Source organism: Polypterus senegalus, chromosome 13 (genome assembly GCF_016835505.1).
Source record: "Polypterus senegalus isolate Bchr_013 chromosome 13, ASM1683550v1, whole genome shotgun sequence".
NCBI classification, from domain to species: domain Eukaryota; kingdom Metazoa; phylum Chordata; class Cladistia; order Polypteriformes; family Polypteridae; genus Polypterus; species Polypterus senegalus.
This window is the reverse complement of record NC_053166.1, coordinates 126572316-126597614: the sequence shown is the minus strand read 5'-3', so window position 1 is coordinate 126597614 and position 25299 is coordinate 126572316. Positions and strand designations below refer to the sequence as shown.

General features: G+C 40.2%; 1 protein-coding gene across 2 annotated transcripts in view; it reads left to right on the top strand.

Moving 5' to 3' along the window:
• The window catches only part of si:dkeyp-72e1.9 (syntaxin-binding protein 4), a 162747-nt gene extending 137955 nt beyond the window's left edge, over nt 1–24792 (top strand). Inside the window, exons 20-22 of one of the 2 annotated variants that reach the window (XM_039775611.1) lie at nt 5386–5522; nt 6891–6959; nt 23681–24792. In XM_039775611.1, coding sequence (XP_039631545.1) covers nt 5386–5522; nt 6891–6959; nt 23681–23697 — 223 coding nt within the window. In that variant the 3' untranslated portion in view covers nt 23698–24792. The remainder of the gene's footprint in view (nt 1–5385; nt 5523–6890; nt 6960–23680) is intronic. The other variant, XM_039775612.1, reaches the window with a different exon arrangement.
• The last annotated feature ends 507 nt before the right edge of the window (nt 24793–25299 follow it).

Genomic DNA, 25299 nt, shown 5'->3' with positions numbered 1-25299 from the left:
TCATTTCAGCCGCTTGTATTCGTGATCTCGTTCTTTCGGTCACTACCCATAGCTCATGACCATAGGTGAGGGTAGGAGCGTAGATCGACTGGTAAATTGAGAGCTTTGCCTTACGGCTCAGCTTTTTTTTCACCACGACAGACCGATGCAGAGCCCACATCACTGCGGATGCCACACTGATCCGCCTGTCAATCTCACGGTCCATTCTTCCCTCACTCGTGAACAAGACCGAGATACTTGAACTTCTCCACTTGGGACCGGATCTCTCCCCCAACCCTGAGAGGTCACTCCACCCTTTTCCGGCTGAGGACCATGGTCTCGGATTTGGAGGTGCTGATTCTCATCCCATCCGCTTCACACTCAGCTGCGAACCGATCCAGAGAGCTGAAGATCACCTGATGAAGCAAACAGGACAACATCATCTTCAAAAAGCAGTGACCCAATCCTGAGTCCACCAAACTGGACCCCTTCAACACCCTGGCTGCGCCTAGAAATTCTGTCCATAAAAGTTATGAACAGAATCGGTGACAAAGGGCAGCCCTGGCAGGGTCCAAATCTCACTGGAAATGGGCTTGACTTTCTTGCCGGCAATGCGGACCAAGCTCTGACACGGTTGTACAGGGACCGAACAGCTCTTATCAGGGGTCCGGTACCCCATACTCCCGAGCACCCCCACAGGATTCCCGAGGAACATGGTCAATGCCTTTTCCAAGTCCACAAAACACATGTAGACTGGTTGGGCAAACTCCCATGCACCCTCCAGGACTCTGCTAAGGGTGAAGAGCTGGTCCACTGTTCCGCGACCAGGATGAAAACCACACTGTTCCTCCTGAATCCGAGGTTCGACTATCCGATGGACCCTCCTCTCCAGAACCCCGAATAGACTTTTCCAGGGAGGCTGAGGAGTGTGATCCCTCTATAGTTGGAACACACCCTCCGGTCCCCCTTTTTAAAGAGGGGGACCACCACCCGGTCTGCCAATCCAGAGGCACTGTCCCGATGTCCATGCGATGTTGCAGAGGCGTGTCAACCAAGACAGTCCTACAACATCCAGAGCCTTGAGGAACTCGGCGTATCTCATCCACCCGGGGCCCTGCCACCAAGGAGTTTTTTGACCACCTCGGTGACTTCAGTCCCAGAGATGGGAGAGCCCACCTCAGAGTCCCCAGGCTCTGCTTCCTCATTGGAAGGCATGTTAGTGGGATTGAGGAGGTCTTCAAAGTACTCCCCCACCGACCCACACTGTCCCGAGTTGAGGTCAGCAGCGCACCATCACCACCATATACGGTGTTGACACTGCACTGCTTCCTGAGGCGCGGACGGTGGACCAGAATCTCCTCGAAAGTCGTTCTCCATGGCCTCTCCAAACTCCTCCCATGCCCGAGTTTTGCCTCAGCAACAACGAAGCCGCATTCGCTTGGCCTGCGGTACCTATCAGCTGCCTCCAGAGACCCACAGGACAAAAAGGTCCTATAGGACTCCTTCTTCAGCTTGACGGCATCCCTCAACACTGGTGTCCACCAACGGTTTCTGGGATTGCTGCCACGACAGGCACCGACCACCTTGCGGCCACAGCTCCAGTCAGCCGCCTCAACAATAGAGGCACGGAACATGGCCCATTCGGACTCAATGTCCCCCACCTCCCTCGGGACGTGGTTGAAGTTCTGCCGAAGGTGGGAGTTGAAGCTACTTCTGACAGGGGACTCTGCCAGCCGTTCCCAGCAGACCCTCACAACATGTTTGGGCCTACCAGGTCTGACCGGCATCTTCCCCCACCATCGAAGCCAACTCACCACCAGGTGGTGATCAGTTGACAGCTCCGCCCCTCTCTTCACCCGAGTGTCCAAGACATACTGTATGGCCGCAAGTCCGACGACATGACCACAAAGTCGATCATCGAACTGAGGCCTAGGGTGCCAAGTGCACATATGAACACCCTTATGCTTGAACATGGTGTTCATTATGGACAATCCGTGGCGAGCACAGAAGACCAATAACAAAACATCACCATTCCTCCCAATCACGCCCTTCCAGGTCTCACTGTCATTGCCCGTGAGCATTGAAGTCTCCCAGCAGAAGCGAGGGAATCCCAGAAGGTATGCCCTCTAGCACCCCTCCAGAGACTCCAAAAGGGTGGATACTCCAAACTGCTGTTCGCTGCGCACAAACAACAGTCAGGACCCTTCCCCACCCGGGCGGAGGTAGGCCACCCTCTCGTCCACCGGGGTAAACCCCAATGCACAGGCTCCAAGTCAGGGGGCAATAAGTATGCCCACACCTGCTCAGCGCCTCTCAACGGGGGCAACTCCAGAGTGTTAGAGATTCCAGCCCCTCCCAAGGAGATTGGTTCCAGAGTCCAAGCTGTGTGTTGAGGTGAGTCCGACTATATCTAGCCGGAACCTCTCGACCTCGCGCAGTAGCTCAGGCTCCTTCCCCTTCAGTAAGGTGACATTCCACGCCCCAAGAGCCAGTTTCTGTAGCCGAGGATCAGACCGCCAAGGTCCCCGCCTTCGGCCACCACCCAACTCACACTGCATCCAACCTCCTTGGCCCCTCCCATAGGTGGTGAGCCCATGGGAAGTTCGGGGTAGCCTCATGTTATTCATGTTATTCACTCGCAAACGAAGAGGCAAACTGCCTGGAATTGTCAGCGTTCTCTGAGTAAAATCTATTTGAGCTTTAGCACGGCACAAAAAGTCCATTCCCAGGATACACGAGTCCTGAATGTTGGCCACCCAAACCATCTGAGTCCACTCCTGCCCTCCTACGTGTAGGATGGCTATGGTACACCCTCTCATAAGGGCAGACTCGCCCTTAGCTGTTACAAAGCGGGCAGTGTTTCCTTGGACCAAGTAGTCGGGAGAGAGGGTATCAGGCCATACTATGGAGGCAGAGGCCCCAGTGTCCACTAATGCTCTTATTGTCCGGCCCCAAAGTGTCATTATAAGCTGATATCGCCCTCGCTTCCCTATATGCCCAAGCGGAACAATATCTATACCTCTCCATCTGGGACCTCCCCTTACTCCGAACCCCTGTCGTTTCCCATCACTTCTCCTTCTTCTAGACCCAAAGAGACCCCACGAAGGAGACAAAACTGGCGTATATGGCCTGGGCATCCACATCTCCAGCACGTTGCCATAGCCCTGGTACCTGCGTTCTCCCCCAGCATTGTGTAAACTAAACTTGAGTGGAATGAGCAGGTGTTGTCCGATTGGCTACTGGGCCATTGTGTTATAACACTCCTGATCTTGCAGTAGAGTGTTATAACTGGTCAATTCAAACTCTCGAGCTTCCTCTAGTGCTTCTTCTAGTGTGCTCGGTGGGGTAAGATGAACATGGCGTCTTAGTTCAGCAGGTGTGACCCCCTCTCAAGAACACGTTACGTGCCAATTCAGCTTGAGCAATATGGGAAAATTGTGGATAGGCCCGACTCACCAGTCCCTGAATCTCTGCTGCAAAAGTACCAAGACGTTCTCCTGCCCGTCTGGTCCGTGAGTGCAACCACTGCTGTAGCCCCAGGATTGATTCGGTTCAACCGAAACGTCGTTCAATCGCAGGGAGAATCCAAGACAGTTCTGTAAGGGTCTCTCGAGGGCCTGTCTTCCAAAACTTTCAGCGTCTCTCCTTCTAAAGCCGCTATCAACTGCTCTCTTGGGGACCAACCATTCGCAGCAGCTGTAACTTCAAACCACGCCCAATAAGTCTCCCATGGTCCAGTACCATCAACATGACCAGACATTACTGGTGTAGCTGTCTCTGCACTCGGCAGAATAGCACTGGTCGCAGCCGCTGGCCCCAGACCTCTTGTAGCCTCAGCCAAGGCATAGTCCGAAAGTTCTTCCATCTTGACATCCAGTACGTTGGGTGGTGGTTCTGGCCAATCTTCCCTGTCCATCCTCGAATCTAGGTTGCCTACTCCGTGAATCCCACTTCTGAGCACCAGTGTAGCAACTTCCGCGTCAGGCTCGAAAAAGAGAAGAAGTAAAAAAAACAGACAGATGTAGTCTCACCAAAAAGTTTTTACTTGAACAATCAAGAAAAAGAACGCCAACCCCGTAACCCCAAACACACCCCCGTTTAAGCACCCTCTCCAAATCCTCCTCCTGGTCCCGGTCTACAGTAGGTGAAAATAAGAATCATAATCTTCCTGAATTAATAAAACACAACCTATTCAATTTGTTGTTAATACGGAGGGCAATGTTTAAACGTTACCAGCCAGGGCAGGAAAAACTATGTGAATCCCTGTATTTAGTAAACAAGTGGAAGATGAAAGAAGTCACATTCACCAAGTATTTTCTTTTGCACAATGGTCAAGAGGTAATTGAGACCATTCCCCCTTACAAAATCGTTTCAGCTCATTAATATTTATGGGATCTTATGGTTCACCTGAACAGAACTTTTTAACTAGAGCAATCTCTGTTAGTAACCAAACATTGTGTGCCATTCTTATTGGTAGGGGCACCTCAAAGCCACCATTCAAGTCTCATCTTATTGATTGGAACACCTGACAATTAACTTTGAAGAAGTTCAAAAGAAGCTCTCTGTGGTCATAAAAGATCTCTCGGCATCCTTCGTAATGAGCAGGGTGTATCCTGATGTATCCTAAATTGCCCTCCATGGCCTAATGATTCTGGCCCCCTAATCATCTCCTGTCTCTAACTGACTATCTGTCTCTCACCACTTCACCACCTAATTCCTAATGTGTAGTGAGTGTACTGGTGCAAAAATGGCAGCTGCCACTTCATCTAGGTGGATGCTGCATATTAGTGATGGTTGCAATGGCTCCCCACTCATTATGAAAAGCACCTTTGAGTAGTGAGAAGAGCACTATTTAAATATAAAGAACTATTATTGTTATTATTATTATTATTATTATTATTAAGAAGTCTTTACCATTAGAATGCTTCCATATCATTAAAATGTTTGAACAGTGTGCTCAATATTGGCAAGAAGGGGTATATTTGTTTGTGTGTTATTAGTTTAAGCATATTGTGTTTGTCTGTCATTGTACATTATAGCAGACCACATTTTTACAAATAATTAATGCTGAAATCTAGGTCATTCCAAAGGGGTTCAAAAACATTTTATTACAGCTCTATACCTTCCTCTTTGTGTTTTTTTATTTCTCTTCCCGAGGTACTCTGTTGTTCATATGACATTATGCATAATGATGACCGGTGTCCCATCCAGGTTGCAGTGCTTCCTTGTATTCTGTAACTGTATTCTCTTAATGAATAAAGCAGTTTTTAATGTTGAACTCAGTAGATGCATATTTATTTTATGGTGGCTGTCTTGAAATGATTAGGGTCACTCTAAAAATACTCGGAAACAATACAAAATAGAAACAGTAAGTTATTATTTTTTTCTTTCTTTTCACTATTTAAGCTTGAATATACAGATATCAGATTCAATGGCGGAGGGCAGCCTTAGTGACCCACCATTACCTCCACACCCGGCTGGCCTCCTAGCAGCAGAAGCTAAAGAATTAGTAGAGCACGCAGGTTCCATCAGCTCCAGTCAAAGTGAGTAATGAGGCCTTATCAACACATTCTTATTTTGAGATTTCTGGTCTTTGTTATTTTTCTGTTCCATTGTTAAATGCTTTTTTAATATTATGTATTTACAATACCTATAGCACAATAATTACTGTAGTCAAGTTTCCAGGTTATATAGTGATTTCTTTTTTTTAAGGCTTATGTTCTTTACTATCATTTTTAACTGTTTGGAAAATACTTTATTTTGTCAACACTGAGTGGTTCTATACATGTCAAGAAATAAATAATCTGTAGCTTTTTAGGCTTGTGTGTATTATACCTCATATTTCTCATACCTTGCCCAAAATGTTAAACAGGAAAATCAATAAAAAATATTATAGCTATACAGTTTATTATTAATATATAAACAGTTTAATAAAATAATGTATGTAATGCATATTCATCCATTTAATTTCAGACCTGCATAATAGAATAGAATAGAATATGATATAATAAGACCTTTTGGTTGAGTGCAAGCCTCGCTGTGTGCATGAGTGGGCACTGTGATTGAATGGCAGTCTGTCCAGGGCTGTTTACTGCTTTGTGCCCATGTTCTACTTTGAAAGGCTTCAGCCCTCCATGAAGCTAAAAACTGCAGGCATCAGAGGTAACTTACAAAACTGGATCTCAGGTTGATTATCTGGCAGGAGACAAAGAGTAAAAATGAAAGGGGAATACTTCCAGTGGAGTGAGCTCTTGAGTGGATTTTCTTAGGGGTCTCTCCATAGACCATTGCTTTTTCTGATTTACATTAATGAAATTGATTTAAGTATAGTTAGTAAACATGTAGAAATTCAGATGAAACTAAACTTGGAGGACATTGATAAGGCTGCAAAAATTCAAAAAGAGTTGGACAACCTTTAGAAATAAGTGAACATGGGAAAATGCAGAAAAGCAGAAAATACTACGCATGGACAACTGGAATGTCACTTCTAAATAGAAAGTGAGCTTGTCAGGATTCACACCTGAGCTAAGAGACAGTAGGGCTAACCACTGTAATCCTAAAATAATGACATGTTTGAATAGCCCAGATCAATGTTAGTGTTGTTTTTGTCACCTGTTTAGTTTTGGCGTTCCATTTTGTATTTATTGATGCATTTTATTCTGCCATCTGTGTAATTTTTCTACTTGAAACAAAAAAAAAAAATCTAATTTAAATGTATTTTACACCCCATCAAGCATAGATGGTAACAATGCAATTGTGTCCTTGAGCGAGTCATTTAATTTTTATCAGATTAGTCAGCCCCTTTAGATACAATTCATTTAATGTGGAACACTTTCAGTTGAATTATTTAAAGAATATTTTTTTAGTTAAATGTTCTTTGTTTTTTACAATGTTTTGTTTTCATATGTAAGGAAACAATATGCTCAAAACATCCTTAAACCTTAGAAGGAGCACAGCACATTGGACTGTCTGGTCTGAAGGTATTTTCGGCTTTTTACACAACTTTTTTAGTTCCTGCAAGGTAATGCTAAAAGACCCTTAACTGATGGACTGAAAACTCTCTGCGTAAACTAGCAGCAAATCACACACCACTTTCTCACCCACTTATGTTCCCAGCTCTGCTTGCATTTCTTTGTGTTAACAATAACTCTGCTTGTTTATATTTGCCTTGGGCCTTGTTTAATACATTATGCTGTTTTGATTTCCAGCTTCAACCTGTTACAGTCACATTTCAGATTCCAAAAACTTGTCTGTCTGCTGTTTATAATCTATACAAAACCACACCTCTGTGCTCTGTCAGGACTCGGCATGCCAATAAACAATACACGCAGGGGCAGGTCATGTGCTTTAAGTTATTATTTGCTTTGTTGCCTTTTATTTTAGTTAGATTACTAAGTAAGGATTGTCACTTCTTGATGAATTTATTTTTGTAGGTCACATGGCAGCATTAGTGTTGACTTGTGCATACACTTGACTTTAAATTATTAATATTTAAACACTGACTGCAGCTTGGAGCAGATCATGCTTGAACATAGCCATTCACTAAACAAAAGCTATTTAAGAGTGTTTTAGTGTTAGTTTTCTGTTGCCTATATTTCTATTAGTTTTTATATTGTATTTTGTGTTGACCTTTAGTTCAGGAATAAATATATCTGTCCCATTTGGCTACAAGTGAATTCTGGGCTGGCACATGAGGTGAGGCTGTGAAGCAATCTCCTCAGGCAGCGCTTTAGTAAAGATGGCATTTTCATGTGACTTAATTTTTAACATTAAGAAATGCAACACAAAAGCATTATGCATGAACCTTATGTCTTACACACACACACACACACACACACAGTACCTTATTTACTGTAAATATTACTTTTAAAAATGGTGAGAAGTCTTTTCTTTTTAAAAGTGTCAAATCTGTCATAATGCAGTTCACAGCACCACAGCACACTGCGAGCATCCATTCAAGACAGCGCATGCGCATTTCAAAGCCAACTGCCAATCCATGGTATTGGCATTCATTTTCCTGGCACCTATCCTGAATCTGCAAAATTAACAATAATGACTTTATCAGACAGATGTATCCTTATAAACGTAGCTAGCAGTTATACTCTCATTTCAAGACTGTTTACAGCCCATTGATATTTGCGGTGGAATCATTACTGCTGAATGATTTTCTCAGAAAGTTCATTTGAAGTATGACATTTTTGCAAACAAACAGGAACTTTTTTTTTTTATTTCACATTTCTGTACAAAGAATCACATCTAATGTCACAAGTAATATCACTCTTGACATTGGGTAGTTTGGCTTTTTCTTTTTTAAACTGGAACCGTTTAAATTACATTTAGGCTCTTGACCAAATCTTCCTAGCCTAATCCAGTATCATCACAAATTGAAAGAAATCAAACAATACTAACATTTACCCATAATTCCACTTTACCCTATCATTGCTAATTAATGCAAAAAATGCAATATTATTCTCCACTGAATACATGGTGTCAGTTTTTTGCTACTGTGCAGAGCCTTTTTAGGGTGACAAGATAAGGAGTGAATGTGAAGAGTATAATCACCAAGTCATTGATGGTGCTGAACAACAGAGGATGGGATTTGTGGAGTTTTAATGCAAGTTTTAATGTAAGCCCAACTGAGAGATGCTTATACTTTAAATTAAACCTGCCTTTAGCAATGCATTTAAAGTCTACAGCTGCAGTCCTGTTTAATTTTACTTTGCCATGTCTATGTCTTTTATTCTATGACAATTTGAGGATTTTTATTATTATTGCTGGATTATTACCCACATGTAGTAGCCTATAATTTTTGCCCTCATCCCTCCAATGTTCGTGACAGGTTGATGCACATGCATATCTCATTGCATATATTCTGATGATGCCATTTTGTTCATTTCTGAAATCTCTTAATGGTGTCTGTCACAACTGATGTACTGTACGCATGTTACAAGTAAGTTTGCACCGTGCCTATTAGCGTGCAGGGCAGAGTTCCAAATTAACAAAGGTGTTTAGATAAGCATGCAGTATGAGCAGAACAGCCAATTTTGTTTCACATTAAACATTTGAATTGTTTTTAATGTCTGTTTTGTATTTTATTAGTTTAAAGCTAATCTTCTTTTATTTTTTTAAATATTTTTTCCAAAAATTAAATATGTATTTATTTTTTTCTCCTTTGTTCAGAGAATGGACTGGTTTGTTAAGCCTAAGTGTAGCGTTTCATGCCTAGTAAGGATTAATCTTGTGTGTGTGTGTATTGAGGAATTGGTATGGAGGGTGTGGGGTTGGCACTTAAGGGGTGGCAAAAATGAATTTTACCTCAGGAGGCATCATTCCATGCACAGGTCCTCAGTGAATCAAAAGGATATCTTCAGTTTAGCCAGACAGTTCAACCAGAAAGACTTTAATTGGGATTATTTCTAACTGGCCAAGACAAAAAATGCCAAGTGAGAACAAAATCATTTTAAAATAATGAAGTGTGGGTACTCAGCACTTTCTGTTTAGTATTCTACAGAGGCACACTCAGCAGAATTTCCACTCCTGAGGAGAAATCTTTACTGCCTTTGCACATTTGGAGGAAGTTCAGCTTTTACCTCAGTTATAAAATTGTTCAAGCTGGATGAGAGCAATTGTTGAACATCAATTTTCTTTTTTTTTATGTGAATTCACTGAACAAATTATTAGGAACATCTATATATCTGCTTAGCTATGCAATCATCTCATAAGCTAATCTTTTACCAGCAGTGCAGTGCATACAGTTATGCAGATACAGGTCAGGGGCTTCATGTTCATGGTAAATACCAGAATGCGATTTCGATGGTGGCATGATTGTTGGTGCCAGATGGGCTGATCTGAATATTTCTCTAACTGCTGATCTCCAGGGATTTTCACACACAACATTCTCTAGCGTTTATACCAGACTTGTTCAGGCTGACAGAAAGACAACAGTAACTCAGATAACCACTCTGCACAACTGTAATCAGCAGAAAAGCATCTCAGAATGCTCGACACATTGAACCCTGAAGTGGATGGGCTAAAACAGTAGAAGAGCATGTCAGGTTCCATTCCTGTCAGCCAAGAACAAAAAGCTGAGGCTGCAGTGGGCACAGGCTCACCAAACCTGGACAGTTTAACACTGGAAAGATGTAGCCTGGTCTGATGAACCTTGATTTCTGCAAACAGGTGACAATGTGAGAATTTAGCATCAACAGCATTAATCCATGTACCCAACCTGCACTTTGTCAACAGTCCAGGCTGGTGGTGATGGTGTAATGATGAAGGGAATGTTTTCTTGGTACACTTTGGACCTGTTATTACAAATCAACCATTGTTTGAATGCCACAACCTATTTGAGTATTATTACTGACCATGTGCATCCCTTCATGGTTACAGTTGACCCATTTTCTAGTTGCTACTTCCAGCATGATAATGTACCATGATGTCACAAAGCAAAAGTCATCTCAGACTGCTATCATGAACGTGACAATGAGCTTAGTGCTCTTCATTGGCCTTACAAGTCAATGGATCTGAATCCAGTAGAACACCTTTGGGATGTCGTGGAATGGGAGATTTACAACATAAATGTGCAGGTGACAACTCTTCAGAAATTGTGTGATGTAATCATATCAACAAGGACTAAAATCTAAAGGAAATGTCCTACTCTGACAGACTCAAGAGAATTAAACCCATTTAGTCTCAAACAGAGGAGACTGAATGGGACCTAATCCAGGTATTTAAAATCTTCAAAGGCATAAAAAAAATTCTCAAGGGCATAAATGAATGAAAATTCTTTCGGCTTAAGGGTGAATAACATACTCAAGGACATCAGTGAAAATTAAGGGAAGTGCATTTAAATATGAAGCCAGAAAGCACTTCTTTACACAAAGAGTTGTGGGACTCTGGAACTATTAAGGGTGTAGTTTAAGCAGAAACCAACCTTGACAACGTTTAAGATGGATCTGGATGAGATATTGCTGGCACCCTGCCTGGGGTTTGTTTCCTGCCTTGCGCCCTGTGTTGGATGGGATTGGCTCCAGCAGACCCCCGTGACCCTGTAGTTGGGATATAGCGGGTTGGATGATGGATGGATGGATGGATGAGATATTGGAACAGCTTAGCTGTTAGCTAAACAAACAGGCTTGATGTATTGAATTGTCTCCTCTCACTTGTCAAATTTCTTATGTTCTTAATCTCAAAGTAATGTGGAATCCATGCCATGAAGAACTGAGACTATTTTGACAGCAAAAGATCCTAAAAATATGCTTAATGAGCGTACTGTATATTCAAAAAGTCTGTCTTTGACTAGAATCTCTAGAATGTTGACCTTTGGTTTTTAAGCCACTTTGAGGTGTTTACAAAGTGTTACTTTATTAACATATATTTCATGTTTCTTTTCTTTTTACGTCATGTACGTTTCAAATTTATTGTGCTGGTGGCACAGGGCAGCAGCAGTTTAAATTAAGATGGACTCAGAAGATGCACCATAATTTTAATAAGACAATAAGGGTGTAACTGGGAGGACAGAAATTAAATAAATAAAGGCCAGGACATGAAGACTTATTTAAAAATAATGTCCACAAAAACTTTCTGAATTGCTTGACCTCTGAGACCTCCAGAATATTATTTACATCATTTTTAAAAGATCACAACCTTTATGATATCATTTGGTTTGTCTTAAAGAAGTAAACTTTGGTCAACCAGATTCCAGGTGTTTTTTTCATTACAACCAATAACTCTAAATTAGGCATTATTTGCACAATTAGTGCAATAAATTTAAATAACTGTTTGCATACTTGTTTGCATATTACATATGAAAGAAATGATTCAAATGCTAGTCTTTCTTAAACTTTTTTCATGTTCACCTATGTGGCATTGTTACTGATCAAGTGCTTGCATTTTGTCTGTTCACTCTCTATTTTGCATGCAAAAAAGTATTGTACAAAACTAAGCCAATCCAATGAACTTGCATCATTCACTCCTGCATAAAAACCCAAGCAGCAAACTAGAATTCAGTGAAAACGCGGAAATGATCATGAATTTTGGTGAACTTGAAGAAATGCTTTGAAGTCAAAGGAGAAAGAGAAACTGAACTAGTTTTGAATGGATTATAATGCTAGCGTGGTCTTTTAAATGTCCCTGGGGAGCTGGGGAAACTTTTGACAACTGTGCTTATCCAATTATTGGGGTTAAAAATGTGATCTGAGCATTGTGGCAGAAGTGCTAACCACCACACCACTTTGCCTCCCCAAAATTAAACTATACTTTGAGAGCTTTATCTTTCCCTGCATCTACCATGTTCCTACTACTATGACTAACACCCACTGAACCTATGATGCAAGGAATCAGCGGTATACTCAGAGCGCTGTCCCTGTCATTTCCTGATCTACGCTACATAGGGAGGAGCATAACATGTTTAATCCAGCAATGAAGACGTAACATACATTATATCTATGCAGAACAACCACGCCATTTCATAATATTTTCATTATAATCAGCTAATATACCCCTCAAATTAAAATACTGCAAGTTTTTTTTTTTTAAACACATGCAGAATGCAAATTTAGATGGGGTACCAGTGACATCACACATGAGTGTATATGTCTTAAATTATTTGCACATGGAAAAAGCAGATTGGGTAGGCAGTGCCATATAGTGTGAGGTGAAGTACACTTACAGTGAACAAGCATGAAAGTTCCACGCTTGAGCAATGTAAATCAGGCCAGTAGCACAGATTAAGTAGTGTCAATCCCCATCCAACATGGCTGCTATAGTGCTAAGATGTTACCCTGGCCTGGCAAAGCATCATCAAGCACAGAGGAAAATAAAATGTTAATCTAAGCTGACCACACAGTGAATTTTCAGGGTTACATTCAGCAAACAAGGTCACTAGCAAACACAGTAAATTCACTGTAAAAACTCTTTGGTGAATTTCGTTAAACTACACCAAAGCTAAACTATTAGCTACCAGGATTTTATTGAACTGTTACCAGAAAGCAAAAGTTCTTTATATGGAGCCGGACCCAACTATGCCAACAAATGTCAAGTGTGATTTCCAGTATCTTTGGAAAACCACAGTCAAAACAAAACAAATATGCTTAGCCAGATTCCAACCAGTTTCTAGCTGCTGGTAGAAAATCATCAGTAGTGCTGGTTGCTGTTATGAGAAGTAAAATAAAAAGCCCAAATATCTCAGCATTAACTTGACAATTCTGTTTTAAAAGCTCTTCAAAAATATCTTTGTTAAACCTCTCTCTCTCTTTACTTACTACAGACTTGAGAAGATGTGGTTGATTTTTCCCTTTCAGTTTGTTAACGAAACATATTGGTTATGACTCTAATTTAATCAATGATACCTCTTTCACTTAAAAAGATCAAATCTATAAGGTTTTTCATCTCAATGAATTGCATGATGTTGTAGAATGACTATTAAAATATGTCACATATGTAGGCACACCAGACTAATCCCCAGTCAATCTAAACACACTTTCTTTAACTATGACAGCATATGTGCATGAACAAGCGTAAAACCTGTAGACTACACATAAAAGGAACTCTGAACAGGAGATGCCATCATGCTGCTTCATGATGTATTTCAATAAGTCATTTTTAATTTTGTAATAAAAGTAATAAAGAAACAATTCACATATGAAAGAAAAGAAGCTACATACCACTTTGAGGTTCAGATTACATACCTCAGGAAAAATGCATAGGTGTGAATCCTTAGGTGGAGCAGAACCTGCCTTGGAGCAAGATGTGATGGTTGGAATCACAGAGGAAATATGTCAAGTGAGTAATCAGCAGAGTAAGTCAGACTGACTTGTGGCAGTCATGCCGGTAAATCCAGTAGTGCCATATTGCTTGATTAAATGAGTGAAAGACTAAAATAATCTCGGACAATCTGAAAAAACTGACGTTAAGTAGAGGGCAGACAGATCATCTGAGTTAGCTCTGCAAAAGGCACACATGCAACAACATATTACTGTTTGAGCAAGACACAGTTTTTAAGACAACCCCCTCAATAGGGAAAAGGGGGAAAGGCTGAACAATTATGATTCAGTATAAGTTTTCTTTTTTGCTTTAAAAAGTACTTTAAAATAGTAAACTGTTATTTTATTGTTTTCCTGTCAGCCAAGAACAAAAAGCTGAGGCTGCAGTGGGCACAAGCTCACCAAACCTGGACAGTTTAACACTGGAAAGATGTAGCCTGGTCTGATGAACCTTGATTTCTGCAAACAGGTGACAATGTGAGAATTTAGCATCAACAGCATTAATCCATGTACCCAACCTGTACTTTGTCAACAGTCCAGGCTGGTGGTGATGGTGTAATGATGAAGGGAATGTTTTCTTGGTACACTTTGGGCCTGTTAATACAAATCAACCATTGCTTGAATGCCACAACCTATTTGAGTATTATTACTGACCAGCTTTGCAAAAGGCACACGTGCAACAACATACTGTATTACTGTTTGAGCAAGACACATTTTTTAAGACAACCCCCTCAATAGGGAAAAGGGGGAAAGGCTGAACAATTATGATTCATTATAAGTTTTCTTTTTTGCTTTAAAAAGTACTTTAAAATAGTAAACTGTTATTTTATTGTTGTTATGATTTTTATTAAATAACTAATGAGGTAGTAAAATGACTACCTAATAGTTAATTTACTTTTGATCTGACTTTTTTTTTTGCTAAGTAATAATGAAAGAAGCCCTGTTGGGAACAGTGGATAGTGAATTCAGCACCCCCAGAGGAAGGTCAGTTCTACAGGCAGAAAGTGCATAATCCATACCCCATAGGCTATGTATGTACTGCTTTTGGTACATCTATGAACTCCTTTGGGGAAATCTGCCTGCCTTGCCAAAAGCATGAGGACATCGGGTCTAATTTGTTATTTTCTGATAACATCTTTAAAACAGTTGTTTCTTTGTCCTAGAGAAATGGCTTGATGGCATAGCTAGTTTTTTGTGAGAACCTAAACGGAATACTAACACAAGCCTTCATGTTATTGGCCTGTTTGCCCTGTCGGCATCCCTTGAGTTTGGACCTGTCAACTCTTACTATGGTACACGAGACTGATGCAGCTGTATCAATAATTGAAAAGATGACACTTTTTGCCTTTTGGGGAAAGTTGGATTTAGAGTCCTATTTACTTAAACTACATTGGAGAGACCAAGTATAGGATGAAGAGAATAGCATCGGCTGTGCTAAAGACTACAAAATAGTAGCGGAACAATACTTTACACTTGTTCAAGGCCTTTCAGTTCTGTCTCAGCAGTTTTCAATAACCCCTTGAACATGGTATTGGTTGATTAAAAGGCCCTCTTCTCTGCATGCATAGCCTGATTGTGCTCTGTAATCTCTATAAGTAGTAAAGAAGGTGGTCCTCTTAAAAGGTAAAAAATTCTTTAAACACGTAGGAGCTACTTGATATTCTGGGGCTGTTGGAGTTTCTGTAATAAATGCCTCCTTTGACATTGTTGGCTGTATATTTAGATCACAAAGAATTAGTTTACACATAAAAATGTGTGCACTTTGCCCTGAAAGCCTCTCATCCAATTAGGCACTTCTGATCATCCACTGCCAGAAAGAATTATAAATGACTGCTGGAAGCCGAAAGGCAGCCAAGCTTGTGCTGCGTTCACCTGCTGCTAAAGGAGTGCTTAACCAACAGTGCAGTCTGATATTGCCCTGCATGAGTTGGAGAAAATGCTAAATCCATCATGCTCATGCTGTCTTATAGGCAACTTTTGTCTGTTTTATCTATTTTTCTCGTGTAGTCCTTTACATGTGTAAAACACGTACAAAGTCAATCTATAGTGGTATGGATCAATAGTCGAGGAAGATTATTAATTTGCATTAGATGGCTGTGTTTTGTCCAAATCCATCTCAGTTTTGGCACTAAAACGTATTAAGCCTTTCCTGGCTGTGTGCCGCTTGCAACTACATTTCAATTTCTTTTTCAGTACTGTATGTGCAAGTAGCCCAATGTAGAGAGCAAAAAGCAATACTTGAAGTTGGAAGACACAGCAAGATTTGAAGGAGAAAGCTCTTCCGAAAGTGAAGTTTAGGGGAGGGTTGAAAAGTGTGTGTGTGTGTATACATGTATTAATGATGATTCTTTACCTCAGCCAAGCCCATAATAATCACTAGCAGAGTTCTTCTTTCGCTCAATTAGCTATGAGCTTTGTTCTTCCCTGTTCCACACTGTAGGTGTAGCAGCTGCTAGGTCCAGAATTTGTAACCTAAAAGAGGATTGTGTTTGTATCTTTGAACTGCCAGCTCTCTTAAGGCCATTCCACAACTTTTACAGCATTTTTCAGTTGTACAGTTCTTTACATAGTCTTGGTGAGTCAGAGGCAGATGTGGCACACTCCCATGGCCACATAGTCTGACATACCAAGCAACTCACTACAAATAGTCTGCAGCCCATCCCAACAAATCAGATACAGTATGTTTGAATTTGTTTTAAGACAGAGGTGGTCTGTTTGTGCATTAGAGCTGACAACCAGTGATCACCCACCAGGAAGAACAATGCATATAATTCAGCAACACGGAATAAGGAATGCAGGTGTTTTAGACTTTGAAAACAGAAAAGATGCTAAACTAATTATGGCTAGACTCATCACATTTGTAAACCCTTCTATACAGTACCAGTTTCATCAGGCAGCACATTACTGGCTGTCACAAAAAAGGCTGAGAGTATAATTGTTTGGAAGTGTGAAATTCTGCTAGAAAATCATCACACAGTCGTATAATTTGACATGCCCAGGGATTTCCAGTCATGTTATTTCACATGCTCCAGCGATGAGATCAGCAACTGCAGCTGTCAAGGCAGACATCCCCTCCGACTAGAAGTAGTGTAGTAGAATGTGACAACAGCTGTAAAATCCAACACAGCTGAGTTCAACTCTGTGATTTTATCAGGTCCAAACTTATAAACAAACTAAATAACCAGAACCTTGTGTGTGTTGGAATTTTTGGAATTGTTTGGATGGGCTAGGGCTATAGCAATATGGGTGTTTGTATTCATAATGATTAATTACATTGGTCTTTGAAACCACACATTCGTTGAACTAAATACACGTTTTCTTTTGTTTTAATTTTATTCACAAGTTATTAACAACAACAATTTGTTTAATGTTTCACACAAACTAGCTATGTACTGTACACAAAACAATAATCCCAAAATGAAAGTGGCCAAAAACTAAAAGAGGTGGTATGTAGGACATAGCATTAGTCCAGTTCAAATTTCTGCATTCCGTGATGCCCTGGTTACATACAGCTGGCAATTCATCCTTCTCTTGCACCCGGACGTCGATAGTCATGTACCAGGATGGATTAGGCAATAATGAAAAATACTTACAGAAAGAGATGGTGCGAAAGTTTCTGTTTTCAAACAATATAGTGCTCCCAAAGAAAGTGCAGTGCAGTTTCTTCAAAAATGAAGTCAATAAATAATTCATAATAAAAACAGTGTTAAAGTGGAAGTTAAAATCAATCAATAAATAACCCACAAACGTTAAAAAAAAATCTACGATTAAAATCTCAAAAATCAAAATCTGTCCCTAAAACCATCGCGGGTCCCAGTACATCCATCTAAAATCACTTCTGTACTGTTCACCCATTCGGTTTGCTCAAAAAGCAGGAGATGCCTGCCAACAAGCACAGTCTGCCATTTATGTAGCCCGTGGCCAGGCCGCCATCCCTCAGTATTCAGCAGCATCCCTTGGCAACCTGTAGGAATCTCTCAGAGCAGCTGGTCACTCCTGGTACTCTGGACACTCAGAAGGAGTAACCCTACTCTATGACCGCTGTCTGCTTGCTCAACACAGGGTTTCATCCCTGATTGCTTGTCTCTGCTCAGCCTCACTGGCTCCTTTCCTTTTCATTTTAACTTTTGGCTTTTCTCATCTTCTTTTCTTTCTTTCCTGATCTGCCTTTGCTTTCTCACATCAGGCTCTCTTATATTAATGTGGGTGTAGGTGCCTTGTTTACGATCCCCAAAATGATAATAAGGAAATTGATTGGCCCCACTGCATCTACACGTGAATGTGCAATCAGCCAATTTCCTCACCAATGCTCAGGTTTTTCAGTGCACTGTTTTATTTAAAACCTACTCACCACCACAGACCTCTAAATGTGCTTTACCACATGTACATGGATCCATACTTGTAAAAGTGCATAAAACTACATCATTTTTATGTCAATCCAGATGTTTGCATTCATCTGCAGAGCTGTCTATGCACCTCCAAGTTTATGTGGGTGTACCAAGGTCAGGTCAGATCAGGTTCAGGTTAAGGAGCATGCATTGATACCACACATTGCTGCACCCACCACACGACAAAACAGCTCGGGATCCTGGTTGGCAACCCCCCAGGCAGACACACGGTCCATCCCACCCTCAGGATATGACCCTCAATCTGTCGCAGATAGGTGTGGGTGTCCCCTTGGCCTGGTCCAGCCACTCGGGCCCTCAACAATTATTATCCTGCGAGCTGGATGACCTTCAGGGAATCGAGTCACATGGCCATAGTGCTGTAACTGACGCTTCCTCACAATGCAGGTAATGTGTCTCATTAGGGACTCCATGAGCAACCACTCATTCGACACAAAGTCAAACCAGCAGTACCCAAGGATTCTCCAAAGAGACACAGTACCATATAGCAAGACAAGAAGCACCAGGACTCTATAAAGACTTGGATCTTCGACCTTTTGCAGAGATATCAGGCATGCCACACACCCCTTTCCAGTGACCTCATGACTCCTCATGCTCTCCCAATCCATCTACTCTACTACTGTGTACCAAGTTGTCCACAATAACTGCACACATACAAGAAACTGCACACACACTTAAACATGGATGCTTTGGAGAACAGTAGATATACACATGCACAACACTGTGAGACAACCTCTTTAGACATGCATGTTCAACATCCACTGAAGTTTTTGTAATCCCTTAAGGTATGGTGCACAAAATGCAAATACAGTACTGTTATTTAACAATAAAGAAAGGAAGACGTATAATGTTACAGCAACTTTCATATTTTACTAAAGGCTATGTCACATTAGCCAACTTTGCATTCGTAGCCTTCATTTACATAATTTTAGCCAGTCAGAAGCAGTTGGCAGTGTGCTCCCCTGAAGTCAATCATCTAATGTGACATAGCTAACCAGTAAGACCAATTAGTCTGCAACTGGCTAGGCTAAAATTAAACAGGTTTTATTTCCTTGACAGTTGGAGGATCAGGCTATGTCCACAAGAGAGGTGACAATCAAATGAGCCAATGAATGCTCATCCAGAAGTACAGTGCATAGAATGTAGCGGTCAGGAATATGGAAAGTGCCTTTTTTTTTGAACCTCATAAACAGACAAGAAGCTGGTGTCTCATATTTTTCATATCTAAACAGAGTAGAACAAAGAATTAAAGGGCAGAAAACTTGTTGCACCTGTGTAACCATTCATAAAGCGCCACTGCCTCAGACAACACGCTATTGGCTGTCATAAAAAGGGGCGAGCACAAATGAGCTGGAAGGTCGGCACTTACTCGGTAAAAGTGACGTGGGCTGTGATTTTTCAGTCATGTAATTTGACGTTGTGCAGCAACAAGATCTGTGACTGTGATTGACAAATGTGATATGCCCTATGATAAAAAGTCACATAATGTGACATCAGCTTAACACACATTTATAAAATGTAGCTGTGTAGAAACTATTGAAATTGTTAGAAAAACATTCAAAATGTAGAGATGTCAGGTAATTGAAAGGAACTACTCTGGGTGTCTCTCTCCTAGGAGGTTTTGTTTTACCATCATGCTCACATCACATGTACATTAGTGGCTAAGCGACTTTGTCTTTCTTCAGAGATTTCATTTTGCTGATGTGCTCGCCTCGCTTGTGTATTAGCGGCGGGAGGAAAAGTAAAAAGGGATACCGTTTTGCCAATGTGCTCGCCTCGCTTCCTCAATTAGCAGCTAAGCGAGTGTCTCTTTCTTAGGAGGTTTCGTTTTACCGACATGCTGGCCTCGCTTGTGTATCCTCAAAGGTGGAGCCCTTACCCCAACTCCACCTCTCACCTCCGGGCCAGACAGACAGACAGACACACACTTCCATGTGTAGATGTTTATTTGTAAGAAACCAAGTTTTGCCCACCAGTCACTGACCATGAAGCCCCCTTTAAAGAATATAGACTCAGCAATGCCTCCTTCCCAACCAGTCCCACTATATTCTCCCATGGCAAGCTTATGTCGTTGACTGTCTCTGTCTATGATAGAGGCTCACAATGTGCTCCACTGAAAATTTTCACACACCAAATAGCATCATTGATATTGCTACATGTCTGACTCCAAAAAAATTAATTTGTTTACTTTTTGGAACGTTTTGAATTTTGTAATTATTGACTAACTGTATATAACTGCATACAAGCATATGAATAGAAATATATGAAATATAGAATACAGAATCTAAACTTAAAATTTAGAAACAGAAATAATACTGAGAAAACAACAATCAGACTTAAAGGTCTCAGGTAGAGAAACTCTTTAAATACAGATTCTCCTTTAAGTCCTGTTTATAAATGATATAGCCAGACCTGCTTAAAGTGACAAAATGCGTAAAAGAAGGCATTTCAAAGGGCATACCCATGAGGGCAGGAATCTCTGTAAACAAAAAGAGCCGGGAGGACGTGTCTGAAGTACAGCAGGCAAAGTGGGAAAGCAGCTAAGGCAATGGAATTTATTAAGCAAAGTTTGCTGGATCACCACAAGTTTAATGTCACAGAACACACTTTTTGTGTAATTCATACTACCTGTCTGCGTTACAGTTGTAACATTTGTCCTGATAAAGCTGTTGAATAAATACAGTATTTCACAATAATAATAATGTAGCAAAGGAAATAGATGTGGCTTTGGGACTGACATAATGCGATGATGTGTGAAATATGAAGCATCTCTTTTTGGCAGTGGAAATAATATTGTGTTGGATCACTTACAATATTTTGTTATTAAATCCAGTACAGCTAAAATAAAATCATAAACTTTAACATAAAGACAGTGTATTAAAACTCATTTTTGATCACATCACCTTCAGAAAAGCTTGATACTTAATGGGTATTTTCTATTTTTGTCTAATTCAATTGCATATTATTGGCTGAATCCTCTCTCTAGGGTGTGCTAATCATAGATCTCAGGCACCTATTTTGTCTAGTTAAGGTTGTGCTTTAATTTTCATAGAGTTACCACTTTACATAATACAAAATAATTGGATAATGGAGAGTATTTTTACTGAAGTGGGATTTCCCTAATCTTCGAAAAAGTATCTGAACATAATACCTTCACTATAATGGTCCTCACCCTTCCGGTCTCTTTATTACTTTTCTTATGTTTGCATTCCCATAATAGTGGAGAACACCTACAGTACATGTAAGACTCCATGCAGACAATGACTTATTTTTGTCTTTCTTCACACTACACTTTTTAAAGCATTTTAGTACACATTGAGGATACCTTTCATTATATGCAGCATTTTAAAAAGCAGATAATAAGAGGCTCAAAAGTAAACCCTTTTGGAATTTCCAGTGCATTTGAACTTAAGCGCAAAAACAACATTAATTTGCTGTTTGTGGGTGTGAAGCCTGGAATAACAGGGGAAGCTATTTTTTTTTTCTTTTTATAATTCCTGTATAGTCATGGGAAAATTACTAACTGAAGACATGGGGGAGCGTAAATCTTGACTTTTTGTATCTAATTGTAGCTTGTTTGTTGTTTGTTGATTATGGGAGATTTAATGGTGAAAGTGTGCTTATGATGAAAATGTCACTGACTACAAGTAGCAGCATGACTTGGCCACTCTGGTTGTGTAAAACCTTTGACTTCCTCATATTACATTTTTGAAGAGTATTTTACTTATATGTCTAACTTCTCTCTTATTTGCCATCGAGTCAATGACAATTCACAATGTCTTTACTGATAGTTGTTCAGCTAATCATCGAAGATTTCAGCTAATCAGCTAAGATCAGCTAAGTCCATGGCTGCAGTGACTGTATCTGTAGGCTGCATTGTAGGTCTTCTTCCTCTTTTGCATTTAGTTTTTTCTTATACATAGTGGCAAATACCTTGCTCATCTGTTTTGTATATGAGAGTAAGCATTTTACATGGCTAGGAAGTCAAACAGAGCAACACATCAACAACAATGTGTATTTTTATAGTTTATTTTCATACAAAGAATATACTTTACAAGATGTCAAAGAAGAAGATGTAAGAAATAAAACAAACATATTAGAAATTGATAACAATAAGAATGAATAAATGACATGTCAAAAATAGAAGATAAGACACACTTACATAACACAAATATAAAGGTAACAGAAAAAGTAGAGTCTTAATATATAGATTCATTTAAAAGTCTCTAATGATAGGTCTGATTATAAGGTTAGATGGCCACTGCGTAAAGCTCAGCTGTTTCCATGCACCACCATAAATTGTACAATAGGGTGACCACTGGAGCAATAAACATGATAGTGAGTAAAGAAAAAAATGTTGATCCCAACATTTCTAATATCCAATTACTCGATTCAGGAAAACACACATAAAAAATAAGCTGGAGTGAACAAACTCAAAAATAGTACCACAAATTAAAGGTCAAAAACAGAAACCAAAGTTGCTTAGACAAAAGTCGAAAATCCAAAGACTAAGCCAAGGTCAAAAACACACTAAAGAAGTGAAGAGAGAGAACCCGCTAGAACAGGGCTTTCATATCCTGACAGCTCCCCTGGCTACACCCACGGAATCCAATAGGGTGGCCCTATGAGACCACAACTCCCATGCTACTCTGTGAACTTTCATATAAGAACTCACCACAAGGAATACTGCCGCCCAGTGTATGGGGGAATGATGTGCACATACAGTAGGAGGCAGTCTCCCACTGTGCCACATCTCTTCTGGCCTCCCAACCAGGAAAGGAACCACATACCATCCTAGTTGGGATGCATTTCCACCCAGGTTGACCATCCATTGGCTTCCCCACCAGGTAAAGGATTCCCAACAATGGCTCCTGGGATGCCAGTCCTGGTGCACCAGCTGCCACAGCGTCCTTCTATGCACACTTCCCTTCCTGATCATCTGATATACTGGTTTTCTGGCCAGGTAAAGGTTTGTGGTCTGTCAGTCCACCCATCTCACCAGTCATATATGTATAATAAATTAAAAATCAGTAATTTCAAACAGTAATAGCCTTTAGCAACACTAGCAATGTCTGTTGTGCTTTTTTAATTCTATTTGTAAGGCATCTTGATAAAAAGGTACCTGTTTCTTTAAAAAGCATGAACATTTCTGGCTGTTCCCAAACTTTTGACTGGTAATGTAATTGTAATGCTGAATTTACAATAAACATTCACTGCTAGTCATTGGTGGTCTGCCATATCTTTGATTTTGGCACACTTGTCCTTAGTCCAGAATACCTTGAGAACCACTGCTCTGGTTTGCAGTAGTAGAATATACATGTATCATATACAATATATCATAAGTTACTATAACTATAATTATTAAAACTTTCTTTAAAGAGAGGGTTTTTTATGTAAGGCCTGAATTACAAGTCTATCATTTTTTTTTTTTAATAAGGATATTCAGTCCATTATTATAATAGTGCTTTTGTTTTTGGGTATTAAATCATTTTGAGGCTTTAAATATTATTCCTTTATTTTTTTGCATTGCAGCTTCTGACATCAATTGAGAACCAACCCCTCCATCAGACATTACAAACTGGACCTTAAGAGAATAAACAGTTCCTGGCTCCTTTAATACCCTTTGAATCTGCAAGAGCAAGGATGGAGATCTGAGAGATGATGAGCTGTGCTACTGAGAGGAATTCTGTTCTTCACCCTTTACCTTTGAACACCTTCAAATGAGAGACACATGCTTGTTTCAAAACAACTGTTGTGTCTGGTTTGTATAACAATTATCGCAAGAGCCAAAATTGTTTGGTCTCTCTAGGATGAACTCATTGCTGTCATGGAAGTGAAATGGAATACCGGCTTCCATAATGGAAGTGAGAGGGTGAGAAAAATTTGCAAGAAACAGCTTGCCACTCCTTCCTTTCTATTACCGTTTAATGTGCCGAGTCCTTGTGCACCACCAAAAGTCTCCGAGTACCTCTTCTTATGTTTTTAAATGATTCAAATTGCCATATCTAAGCAGGAAGCCTAGAGATCTGACACTCTGTTTGTGTTTCTTGAGTACTGTAGAATTACAGCTTGGAGAAAAGGTAAGATGGCTAACTTCAGCTTCGCAGGAAAGAACACTACACACTCTCTCCGACTGTCCAGAACCTCCAGTGAGAAGCCAAAACCAAGAGAAAGAGTGATGAGTATAAAAGGGCCTCAAAAAGCACAGAACTCCACACATTTTGGACAGGTTGGTGAACCAAAGAGGAGCAGGGGTGATTCGTATCCTACTGTCTTTAACTAGAAGTGACAGACTGTGGGATTCTTGTTGCCTAATATCCTTTTACAAAAGAAAAAGGATTTTGGGAAATACATCAATAAGTAAAAATCCACTGCATTGGTGATGAACTTAGCAACAAGGTCAGTGAACATTAGTAAACATACATTATACAGTACATGGAATAAATCGGGATTATTGCACATTTGTTATTAATGCATATGTCAAGTGCTCTGAGATTTTGTATAACTCACAGCAGCTGTTTTAAAAAAGAACTGAGAAAAGTACTGTACATTTAGCCATGGATTTTATGTCCAGTTTACTGATTCCTAGCATGCATTCTATGTGTGGCCTGAATTTCTTTTGTATTAAAGAGCTATGAAGAGTATATTGTTTGTCTCTAATAATTTTATGTAGTCTGCATCCATATAAGCAAACACTGGGTAAACAGTCCTACTATTCTTTTTTTCAAAGATGTTCTTGAAATGTTTTCTTTTGATAAAAATCTCAATGTGCACATTATGTCAGCTTCTTTTCAGAAAAAAGTCAAAAGTGGGAGAGTGCAATGTCTTGGGATTCTTATTCAGATTATCTAGTCGCAGATGCACAGATGTATTCACTTTCAGCCCATTTCATTTTCTTTAAATTTCTTGACATCCACGCCATTCTTTTATGTATGTGGCAGTCACAGAGCAAAATGAAAGCATCCGATAAAGTCGTACCAGCTGAAGTGTGCACTGCTGTTACAGCTCAGCCCAATAGTAAATGGAACAAACGGACATTAAAAGGAGACATGATTCAAGTGTTTAAAATTATAAAAGGAATTAGCGCAGTGGACTGAGACTGTTACCTTAAAATGAGTCTATCAAGAACAAAGTGACACAGCTGGAAATTT